This window comes from Macaca nemestrina, chromosome 2 (assembly GCF_043159975.1).
Source record: "Macaca nemestrina isolate mMacNem1 chromosome 2, mMacNem.hap1, whole genome shotgun sequence".
Lineage (NCBI taxonomy): Eukaryota > Metazoa > Chordata > Mammalia > Primates > Cercopithecidae > Macaca > Macaca nemestrina.
Genome location: NC_092126.1, coordinates 154,438,390 through 154,450,435, shown reverse-complemented (window position 1 = coordinate 154,450,435; position 12,046 = coordinate 154,438,390). Strand labels below are relative to the sequence as shown.

Here is a 12,046-nt window from a genome sequence, read left to right as displayed (position 1 = left end):
CTGGCTCCAGAGCTGACCCTCACTCTAGAAACCTCTGCCCTTTCTGGAACCAGGCTGTGTTTCTCCAGCAAATCTACCCCACACTCCCAGCGCACATTCCTTCAACCCAGCCAATTTCCTTCTTTCACACCTCCTCCCTCAAGCTCAGAGCAAGGACTTGCATCAAACAGACCTGGGTTCACATCCTGGCTCCACCCTCTCCTAGCTCTGTCTCCATCTTTCTGCGCCTCGGGTTCCCCCTTTCCCACAGGTAGTTGTGAAGCTAAATGAGCCAGCACAGGCCACGCGCTCCACACGGTGCCTAGAGCATGGTAAATGGCTGGCTAATGGTGGCAGCGGCCACTGTCATTCCTGCCAGGGGAACAGTGCCGTTGAGCACTGCCTGTGCAGGTGTCTTGGGCACAGGGCCCCAAGTGACAGGGCTTGGGTGTTTCGGCAGGCCTTTTATCCTGCTTCCCCATGGCATGGAGCCCCTGGGCCCGGCGCCCCTTCCCTGCCTGCCCACCCAGGTGGCCTTTCTTCTTGCCGCCAGGCCCCAGGGGCCCGAAACGAGAGTCCAGGGGGAGGAGGACACGTGCCTGGCCCCTCGGGAGTCCGTGGCTGTTTTGTAGGAGCTGGTGCCCTTGTGCTACCGCTGCTCCACCAACAACCCGCTGCTCAACAACCTGGGCAACGTCTGCATCAACTGCCGCCAGCCCTTCATCTTCTCCGCCTCTTCCTACGGTGAGTCCCTGCATCCTGAGCATGTGGGCAGGACAGCCTGTGGACCACTACGCTCACTCCACTGCTCTCTGGCCTCAGGACATTGGGCAATGGCCAAAGGCCTCTGAATGTCCCTGTTTATGAAATGAGGACACTCTGACACCCACCTGCCTGACACAAGGAGTCACTGTCGGTGTTCCCACAGATAGGACCCACTGCTGCCCAAAGCTGAAGCACCCACTCTGGGAACCTGGCACAGTGCTGTACATAACCAAATGCCCCAGGAAGAGAGTCCGATGGCTCTTCATTTGGACTGGGAGGCTGAGATAGGTAGCTCCTTTGATGTTGATAGAGGATCAGAAGTCCCTTCCCAGGAGCTGAGCAGAGGCCACACACACACGACTGCCCATGCACACACACACACACACACACACACACACAGAGACGGCCCCTGCACACACACACACACACAGACGGCCCCTGCACACACACACACACACACACAAACGGCCCCTGCACACACACACAGACTGCCCCTGCACACACACACAGACTGCCCCTGCACACACACAGACTGCCCCTGCACACACACACAGACTGCCCCTGCACACACACACACAGACTGCCCCTGCACACACACACACAGACTGCCCCTGCACACTCACAGACTGCCCCTGCACACACACACACAGACTGCTCCTGCACACACACACAGACTGCCCCTGCACACACACACACAGACTGCCCTTGCACACACACACAGACTGCCCCTGCACACACACACACAGACTGCCCCTGCACACTCACAGACTGCCCCTGCACACACACACAGACTGCTCCTGCACACACACACAGACTGCCCCTGCACACACACACACAGACTGCCCCTGCACACACAGACTGCCCCTGCACATACACACAGACTGCCCCTGCACACACACAGACTGCTCCTGCACACACACAGACTGCCCCTGCACACACACACACAGACTGCCCTTGCACACACACACAGACTGCCCCTGCACACACACACACAGACTGCCCCTGCACACTCACAGACTGCCCCTGCACACACACACAGACTGCTCCTGCACACACACACAGACTGCCCCTGCACACACACACACAGACTGCCCCTGCACACACACAGACTGCTCCTGCACACACACACAGACTGCCCCTGCACACACACACAGACTGCCCCTGCACACACACAGACTGCCCCTGCACACATGGCCCCTGCACACACGCACAGACTGCCCCTGCACACACACACAGACTGCCCCTGCACACACACACAGACTGCCCCTGCACACACACAGACTGCCCCTGCACACACACACAGACTGCCCCTGCACACACACAGACTGCCCCTGCACACATAGACGGCCCCTGCACACACGCACAGACTGCCCCTGCACACACACACAGACTGCCCCTGCACACACACACAGACTGCCCCTGCACACACACACACTGCTCCTGCACACACACAGACTGCCCCTGCACACACACACACAGACTGCCCCTGCACACACACACACAGACTGCCCCTGCACACACACACACAGACTGCCCCTGCACACACAGACTGCCCTTGCACACACACACACAGACTGCCCCTGCACACACACAGACTGCCCCTGCACACACACACAGACTGCCCCTGCACACACACACAGACTGCCCCTGCACACACACAGACTGCTCCTGCACACACACACAGACTGCCCCTGCACACACACACAGACTGCCCCTGCTGCCTCTTCTTGCTTTTGGTGAAGCTGCCAGTGGGTTGAGAAGGAACTCTGTGGTCACCCCACCTGCCTGGCGACAAGTCCCTTGCAAAGCCCTCAGCCCCCTCAGCCCTTTCTCTATGCCCTCCAGACGTGCTACACCTGGTTGAGTTCTACCTGGAGGAAGGGATCACTGATGAAGAAGCCATCTCCCTCATCGACCTGGAGGTGCCGAGACCCAAGCAGGACAACAGACAGCAAGAGATTGCAAACAGCAGTATCCATGCCCTTGGCCAGAGCCTGTATATGCGGCTGTGTGAGGGGTCTGGGGCCAGGCGGGATGCAGGAGAGCCCAGTCCCAGGGTATGGCAGGCCATGCTGAGCCTGGCTGTGTGTCCCCAGAGAGATTGGAGAGGCCCACATGGGACAGAGACAGGGACCAGAGATGGGCAGAGAGCTGGCCAGGACCTGAAGACCCAAAAGTGGCAAGTGGCACCTTGGTGTTCCCGTGTGGGTCTCCCACCCTCCCTTGCCCCTTAAAAGGCACTGGCTGTGCCTCTGTCTGTGCATAACTCCTACATAGCCAACATGGGACATGATGTTGGTGGTGGCCCCTAGCTCTTCCCCTCAGGTCCCTTTTGCACGCAAGTGACAGAGTCCAAAAGTGTCAGACAGGCCGAACAAGCGAAGGGTGTACAAGGAAGCCCTGAGCAGGAGAGGAAGCTCCCTGGCCCAGCGCTTAGTCTGGTCTGTCACAGGCTGGCTCTGCCTCTCTTGGCCGCACTGTCCTCTGGGGAGCTTCATTCTTTGGCAGCACCGCGGTGCCCCCATAACACAGAGATGTCAGGAGCAGTGCCAGCCCCATATCCCCTCAGCCTCATAGCCCCCAGAAACAGCCAGCTTTCCTCTCAGCTGTGGCAGTGAAAGCCCCGGGGCACAGCTCAGCCTGCCCCTTTGGCCAGGAGGATGCGCCAGGGCAGTTGTCCAGGCCAGTCCACACTTGCAGGCTGGACATGGGAGGGTCTTCTGGCAGGGAACAGCACACGCATGGCCTGGGGCCTCGCTTCCTTGCACTGGCCGAGTCTGCAGGTCTGGGGGCTGTGAGCCTGCCTTTCCTGCGGCTCCCAGGTGCTGCCACCCCCAGGGGCCACACTAGGAGGAGGGAAGCTCAGAGAGCTGCTTACTGAAGGAAACACGGACCCATCTATGCCACCCAGGCTCCCTCAGGTGCCACAGATGATACATGCTATGGTGCTGGCAGGTGGGTGCTGTGCCCACTCCAACTTGACACCAGCAGTCTTCATGTCCTGGGCCTCTCTGCAGGACCCCTGCTGGCCTCTGTCACCAGCTCCACCACTGTGGGTGAGGGGCGGTTTCCAGGGACCTCCAGGTGAGTCTGACCTGCCCTGGAGTCAGTAGGGGCTCTTACCCCTGTCTGCTCCATCACAAGTGCCCACAGACCCCCAGCAGCTACGGAATGTTTCTCCAGGATCCCTGGGCCTATTCCCTCCGTGCCCATCCACAGCAGCTCACCGGGCCCTCATGTGCTTCCCACTGGCCCTGGGAGCCATGGTGTGTGTGGTCTGCCAGGGGAACGGGTGAGGGCAGCAGAGCCAGCAGAGTCCCTTCTCTCCGCCTTCTTGGCCTAAGCCCCCTCTGTTCCTCCACCTGGAAAACTGTTCCATTGGCCTGGCTGCTCTTGAGTCTTCACACAGGTGTAGGGTGGAGGCTAAGGTCTGTCTCCATCTCTGCTTCTGATTCCATCCTTGACTAGACCCCTCCAGGCTCCCAGATTCTGCGGCTAGTGGAGACCAAGGACTCCATGGGAGATGAGGACCCATTCACAGCTAAGCTGAGCTTTGAGGTGAGGGTGCCTCTCTGGGTGACCTGAAGGAGGGCATCCTCTATCCCTTCTCCTGTGCACATGGGGACCCTCAGCTAGCACAGTAGTGGAGGAGGATTGGCCAGAACTTCCAGATGTGGTGGCATGAGGGAGGGGCAGGACCCTTTCCTGTGGGGCATGGGAGCCATGGCTGCCCCCAAAGGACCATGGCCAGGGGCACAGGTCTGTGGACAGGGAGGCAGCTTCAGCTCTGGTGGGAGGAGCTTGTCACTGTTGGGGTCACCCGGGTTTAGGAAGCAGGTCCTCTCTCGCCACTGCCAAAGATTCCAGGATCATAATCCACACAGATGTGTCACTGTGGCTGAGTGAGGACACTGTGCCTCCTTCCCACCCACCCTGCAGCAAGGTGGCTCAGAATTCGTGCCAGTAGTGGTAAGCCGGCTAGTGCTGCGCTCCATGAGCCGCCGGGATGTCCTCGTCAAGCGCTGGCCCCCGCCCCTGAGATGGCAATACTTCCGCTCATTACTACCTGATGCCTCCATTACCATGTGCCCCTCCTGCTTCCAGGTAGGTGGCCCCCCCAGCAGCTCACGTGTGCTTCTCTTGGCCACTTTTCCCTTGCCCAAATGTCCCTCTGGGAGGTCTGGCCCCTTGGAGGAGGGGCACGTCCATGGCTCCAAGTTGGGACAGAGGCTTGGCTGTCCTCTGCCCCTACTTGCATTCCATGTGCTTCACCAGACCCTGCGCTGTCCACACCCTCCCCAGATCAGGAGGACCAGCAAGTGTGATGTGCTTTTGACCTTCACTCAGAAAACAAGGAACCCCACAGCCCCCTCCCATCTTCCCTTCCAGCCCTCAAACAAAGGTGCTGCAGGTCTGTGTCCCGCCCTGACCACTGCCAAGCCCCCTCCCCTTGAGAGGCAGTGTGTCCCGGCCCCAGGCGTAGGGCTGATAAGCACTAGGGCCTCAGCCTGGGCTTATGGCTGTCTTCCCTCAGATGTTCCACTCTGAGGACTATGAGTTGCTGGTGCTTCAGCATGGCTGCTGCCCCTACTGCCGCAGGTGCAAGGACGATCCTGGCCCATGACCAGCATCCTGGGGATGGCCTGCACCCTCTGCCCGCCTTGAGGTCTGCTGGGCTGTGAAGGAGAATAAAGAGTTAAACTGTCAGAATGTGTTTCTTGCCCAGATGAAGTTTGTGTTTTTTTGGGGGGCGGGCCTTGTGTAACCACAGAATTCCTATTTATGGCATTTCATGCCTTGTAAATAGCACCAGGAGATGAGGAAGAGAATGTACATATATTTTCTAAGGAAAAAAATCTGTTACTTTCAGAACGGCTCCGAGTTGTTCGTGGCAGCCTGCTGGAGTCCGCCGATCTGTCAGACCGTTAGCATGTACATTTTGCCAACAGATTGCCTCAATAATAACAAAAGGGCTCCTTATTTTCATCACCGTCTACATTTTAGCAAATCTTCTTATTGTCTGCAACTTAATTTCCATATGCAAAAGTGCACCTGTTTCTAATTTGAAAGGAACATTACATTTGTGTGCTCTTAACATTTAATCAAAATGGCAATATGGAAAGGGGTAGGGGAGCAGGGATTTTTTTTTGTTGTTTATTTATTTTGATTTAATGGGGATCCATCTTGACAAGAAAAAATACCTGGGTCCAAAGAAGATGGCAGGAGTTTTTTTAAAAAGCCTTCTGTTTGGTAGCCCAGTCAAGGCTCCTGTCCAGGCCGTGGAGCTGCCCTCTTCCGTCCACCTTCCCCAGCCCCACAGAGCAGCTCCAGCCCAGTGGAGACTCTTCCATTTGGAACAGCTCCTGAAGCAGGGGGCTTCCGTTTGAGATTCCATGCTGCCAAGGTCCCTTCCCTCAGGCATCACTGGTGTCCAGTCCAACAGCTTGAGGGCGTGGAAGGAACAGCACACAGAAGCTGAGGAGAACTCACATGTATTGGGGACGTTTTTGGCACCAGCCACATTCCATGCTGTCTCAAGCCTCTCAGCAGCCCTGTGAAGGAAGGGTTATGATTTCCAGTGGGGCTGGGAAGGGGGTTGCCAGGGCCCGGGGGTGCCTCCAGCCCTGGGAGGGGCGGCCCACAATTTGTCCAGCCCCGAGGCCCTGCCCCTATCACCCCCACTCCACCTGCCAGAGGTGGCAATGCAGCACTTCATGAAAAGCCCAAGAGCAGCCGGACACAGGCAGGAGAAAGGGTATGGGCTGCCATGCCATGCTGAAACGCGCCCTCCCCTTGTGCTGCAGTATTGATTCCTTACAACCCGCCTGTGCAGGCGGCAGGGCAGCGCAAATGTGCCCATTGCAGGGACGCAGACACTGAGGCCCCAAGGAGAGTGGCTACAGAGGCCCCCAGTGGGAAGTGTCAGAGATAGAGCCCCATCCCAGAGCCCCTGCCCCGCCCTAGACCGCCCCTCCTCCCTGCCTCCCTCCGCATCTCTCTGGAGATGATGGAGGAAAAGAAAGGAAGGGAGCCAGACAGTTGTGCCAACAGAACTCCTCCATCGAGTGTCTAATTACTTACCATCATGCATGCATTCTCCCACTAAACATTTATTAGTGTGTTAGGATTTCCATTAGCGCATGACTTGAACTGAAATCATTTGCATATGGCTGGGAAAAAGAGGCGAGGGAGAAAACAGCTCCAGCTACCCAGCAGTCAATCACAGTGACAGATCAGATGGTCCCTGGCTGGAGGCAGGGGAGGGTTCCAGCCGAGACTCTAGCATGCAGCCCCTCAGCCGAAGAACACAAAAATGAGTGTGCTCTGCTGGGTTCTGCTGCCCCGGGAAGCTCAGCTCCAGAGGCCCTATTCAGTCAGATGCACTTTCCGTGCATCATCCAAGGCTGCCTATTACGCAGGTGATGACACTGAGCCTCAGTCATGTTATTTTTCATTCAGCAAATATGCATTAAGCCAAGGCATATTTGGTTGCACCTGAGTGCAACCTTTGTGCATAAGCCCTGTGTCTGGCTGCTTTTCTCTCTCAACCTGATCTGGGTCTGAACCAAGTCCAGTCTTTTCTCCAAGGCCGTTTCCCCATCTGCACAAAAGGGCCCCCTCCAGCTCTGACTCCAAGGTTCCAGCCTCAGTCTGCGTCTGTTAACAGCGCTGATGATCCTGTTGACCTCTCAAGTGCCTGTGACAAGAAAGGCACCACAGGGACCTGGCGATGCCCATTGAACTAAGAGGACACTGAGGCCAGACAGGAGCGGCTGCTGGCGGCTGCACAGTGGAGCAGTGATTCTGGCCTGTAGCGTGTAGTCCCAACTACTAAGGAGGCTGAGGTGGAAGGATTAATTGAGCCAAGGACAGGAATTCAAGGCTGCAGTAAGCTGTGATTGCACCACTGCACTCCAGCCTGGGCAACAGAGCAACATTCATCTCTAAACATTTAGAAATTGTTTTAAGAAGACAAATGAAATAATCGTTGATGGTAATGACTGTAAAAACTGAACATGGCTGGGTGTGGTCACTCACACCTGTAATCTCAGCACTTTGGGAGGCCAAGGCAGGAGGATTGCTTGAGCCGGGAGTTAGAGACCAGCTCAGACAATATAGGGAGACCCCATCTGGCTGGGACTGGTCCCGATCTCTCATCTCCAAGTGCTCAACATTGTGCCCATGTTCTTGGAATGAGGAAGGAAGGGAGAGGTGGACTGGGCAGCCTCAGGTGGACCTGACTGTAGGCGCACCTCAGGCAGCTGGAGGTCCCCAGGCCTTGCTTTCCCCTCTTTCTCCAGCAAGGCTGTGAGGCCAGGAGACCCTGGTGGCTATCGCACAGGTGGGCAGAGGCCCCTCCTCCAAGGTTGCTCTGTCTCTTCTCTGGCTCGGAGTCTGTGTGCCCACAGCAGAGGCCACCACTGGGCAGGGTGCTTACCCTGGGCCTCCCTGATTCTTCCCCTACAGATCTAGAACACTGGCCTAGTATGGAGATCTCATCATGGCCCTCCCTGCTTGCCACCTGCAGCAGCTGCCCATGCCATTCAGCCAACACCCAGACCCCTAGGCCTGCCCTCTGTCCCCACCACGCCACCCTGGGGGGCCCAGCACCTCCACACCCAGCTGGCCCTCCCTGTCTGCCCTGCTTGGGAGACTCTTTTGAGGCTCTTTTGACCCTCCTGGTCCACCTCTTGCTCCTCTGGGCTCCCATAGTACTGGGACTCGGAGAAAACTCTCATCTCTCATGCTTAGTTTCCCATCAGTGCCCCCTGAGACTGGGAGCCCCTTGAAAGCAGGAACTGTTTGGGATCTGCCTCAGTGTCCCCAGGGCCTGGTGCATGTAAGGAGTCTGGCAAATGCTAGAGTAGAAAAAAGAAAGAGGAAGGAGGGAATGAGAGCTGGTCTTTCCCCCTCCCTTATTCCCTCTTGATGCTCTCAGTGCCGTTGAAGGCCTCACGTAGCCTTGGTGATGCAGCCAGGTGGGGCTGAGCCATGTAGGGGACCAGGAGAAAGAAAGCCAAGGAAGAGGAGGAGGAGGAGGCGGAGGAGGCGGAGGAGGAGGAGGAGGAGGAGGAGGAGGAGGAGGAGAAGGATGCTGACCTAGCAGCTCCTCTCACAGCAGCTCCTCTCTTGCAGAGGCTGAAGAGCGAGTTGTGCCCTGCAAGCTAAGCCCCTAATCCTCTGAGGCAGAGGCAAAGCTGGGTTCCTGAGGACTGGGACTCGAGTGCCCCAAGATGGCTGCATCCAGACATCTTGGTTCAGGAAGCCCTACACACACTAGCTTGGCCAACACCCACACCATGGGTTTCTCTGGACTGCCCGACACAAAGTGTGGGTGCTGGCCAGGCCTGTGTTCAAATCCCAGCTCTGCAGAGGAACTTTGACCCTGCGTGCCCCAGATTCCTCAGTGGTCAGTGGGGAGTTAGACCCTCCTCACAGGGGGCAGGAGGAGTTGTTCATTCATTCAACAAATGTTTATTGAACACCTTCTGTTGGTTGTGAGCTCAGAGGCAACGATGAACAGGCCAGGCTGGTCCTGCATTCTAGAAAGAGATGGGAAGTCAGTCAATAAGAAGACAAATGAGGCCAGGTGTGGTGGCATGCCTGTAGACCCAGTTACTTGGAAGGCTGAGGAGGATCACTTGAGCCTAGGACAGGAATTCAAGGCTGCAGTAAGCTATGATTGCACCACTGCACTCCAGCCTGGGCAACAGAGCAAGACTCATCTCTAAAAAACATTTAAAAATTGCTTTAAGAAGATGAATGAGATAGTTGGTGATGGTGATGACTGTTTAAAAACTGAACATGGCTGGGTGTGGTCACTCACACCTGTAATCTCAGCACTTTGGGAGGCTGAGATTACAGCCTCCCAAGTGGCTCCCAAGGCAGGAGGATCACTTGAGCCTGGGAATTAGAGACCAGCTTGGACAATATAGGGAGATCCCATCTCTACAAAAATGAAAATAAATTAGCCAGGCATGGTGGCACACACCAATGGTCCCAGCTACTCAGGGGTTGGGATGGTGGATCGCTGGAGCCCAGGAGGTTGAGGCTGCAGTGAGCCATGATCGTGCCACTGCACTCCAACCTGAGTGACAGAGCGATACCCTGTCTCAAAAAACAATAGGCCAAGTGTGGTGGCTCACGCCTGTAACCCCAGCACTTTGGGAGGCCGAGGCAGATGGATCACTTGAGATCAGGAGTTAGAGACCAGCCTGGCTAACCTGGCAAAATCCCGTCTACTAAAAATATAAAAATTAGCCAGGTGTGGCACCACGCACCTGTAGTCCTGGCTACTTCGGAGGCTAAGGCAGGAGAATTGCTTGAATCCAGGAGGAGGAGGTTGCAGTGAACCAAGATCGCACCATTGCACTCCAGCTTGGGTGACAGAGCAAGACCCTGTCTCAAAACAACGACTAAACCTGGTGGGGGTGCCTGGTGTGTAGGATGGTCAGGGGTGGTCGCCCCAAGGACATGAGTGTGAGCAGAGACCTGAAGGAGACTTAGGAAGAGATTAATACTGTCATCAACAAACATATTGATCACTTACAAGAACTCCCAATAATCCTATTAGGTAGGCACTATTATCATTCCCATTTTACAGAGTGGAGAACCGAAGCACATTCTCGGGAGGGCAGAGGAGCTGGCTGCACCCAGGCTGTGTAGCCTTAGTCCAGATGTAAGGGTGGATGGAAAAGAGCCTTGCCCAATGAGGGAGAACAGTGAAACCAAGGCTGTAGGGTCTAAAGATTCACGAACCAGGCTCTCATGGGGAAAGCAGGTGAGGTTTACTGTATAGGTGGATGTGCACGCGCCCCACACTGAGGTTTCCTTGTCCCAGCAAACTGAGGCCCAGAGTGGGGAAGGAAGCAGTACTACCGTGGTGACTCAAAGACCAGCTAGAATCCAGCCTCCTCTCCTAGAGGCTTCCGCTGCCCCGCCCCAGGCCTGTGTGACTCAGTCTAGGGCCTTTCCATTACCCCAGCTAAACCTTTCTTTAGTCATTTATACTATGGTGTGAATGGCTGGCTGGTCCTTCCTGAGAGCTGTCTTTGATGAGGGGAGGGAGGCATAGCCCGGTTTGGGAAGCTGATACCCATGGAGCCCAGTTGACTGTGTAGGTTATAACGCAGGCTGCCACTGATTTGTAACGGGACCTGATCTACTCTGCAGAGCTAGTCCTCAGTCTTTTCATCTGCAAAATGGATGTAGCAGAGATGGTCAGAGTAGGTGACTTCGAATGACCCTTCCAGCTCACTATGAGTCTGTTGTCCTGAACAAAGAGCATTTTTTGTTTAAAAAATATTTCTTGGGCCGGACATGGTGATTCATGCCTATAATCCTGGCACTTTGGGAGGCCGAGGAGAGTGGATCGCTTGAGCCAGGAGTTCAAGACTAGCCTGGGCAACATAGCAAGACTCCACCCCTACAAAAAATACAAAAATTAGTGGTGTGCACTTGTGGTCCCAGCTACTCAGGAAGTTGAGGTGAGAGAATCGCTTGAGCCCAGGAGGCAGAGGCTGCAGTGAGCTATGATTGTGACACTGCACTCCAGCCTGGGTGACAGAGACCTTGTCTCAAAAAATTTTTTTCTTTGTCAAGCTTTACAGAATAAAGAGCACTGTCACCTCAGTGATGGCTGTTAGTTCCCCATTACCAGGGTTCCATGAGGTTGCAATTGTGAAACCCACAAAGGAGGAACCTGAGACAGAGAGGGGAAGTACTGAGATCATCTAGGGGGACTTCATTCATTCATTCCCCCACTCATTCATTCAACAAATATTCAGGAGCACCTTCGAGGTGCCAGGCCCTGGAGACACATCAATGAACAAAACAGACATGATCCCACCTCTTTCCACTACAGGCCAAGCACCATGCTGGGCTCTGGGAACCCTGTTGTGAGCAAGATAGACCTAGGCCCGCCCTTGTGGACTCACATTACAGGCAGGGAGACGAGCACGAAACACACATAAAAAGCCTCCGTGCTGCCAGAAGCACTAGGCAACAAGCAAGGTGCTGAGAACTGCTAAGCTGTGTTGGGTGGGGGCTCAGCCCGGCCAGGGAGGGGCTGGGTGTGGGTCAGCCTTGACCCAAGGCATCCAGGACACCCTCCTTCTGGCCATGAGGGTCCACGTCAGAATCAAACCCCCCACCTTAACCTCATTAGCGTTGGGCATAATCACCAGGCCAAGCGCCTTAAACTACGAGAGGCCCCATCCCACCCGCCCTGCCTTAGTCCTGCCACATGTGCCAAACCCTGTTATACCCAACACCACCCAGGCCAGGCAGGGGGCTGGAGCCC

The 12,046-nt window shown here is 55.8% G+C and overlaps 1 protein-coding gene across 12 annotated transcripts in view; it reads left to right on the top strand.

Annotated features, from left to right (window-relative positions):
* The window catches only part of LOC105477771 (intraflagellar transport 122), a 97,314-nt gene extending 91,698 nt beyond the window's left edge, over nucleotides 1-5,616 (top strand). For 8 of the 12 annotated variants that reach the window (XM_011734536.2, XM_011734535.3, XM_011734533.2 and 5 more), the window contains 5 exons: nucleotides 612-723; nucleotides 2,590-2,715; nucleotides 4,223-4,302; nucleotides 4,684-4,848; nucleotides 5,279-5,616. In XM_011734536.2, the coding sequence (XP_011732838.2) occupies nucleotides 612-723; nucleotides 2,590-2,715; nucleotides 4,223-4,302; nucleotides 4,684-4,848; nucleotides 5,279-5,368 (573 nt within the window). In that variant the 3' untranslated portion in view covers nucleotides 5,369-5,616. The other 4 variants (XR_984936.2, XM_011734537.2, XM_071092279.1 and 1 more) reach the window with 4 other exon arrangements.
* The last annotated feature ends 6,430 nt before the right edge of the window (nucleotides 5,617-12,046 follow it).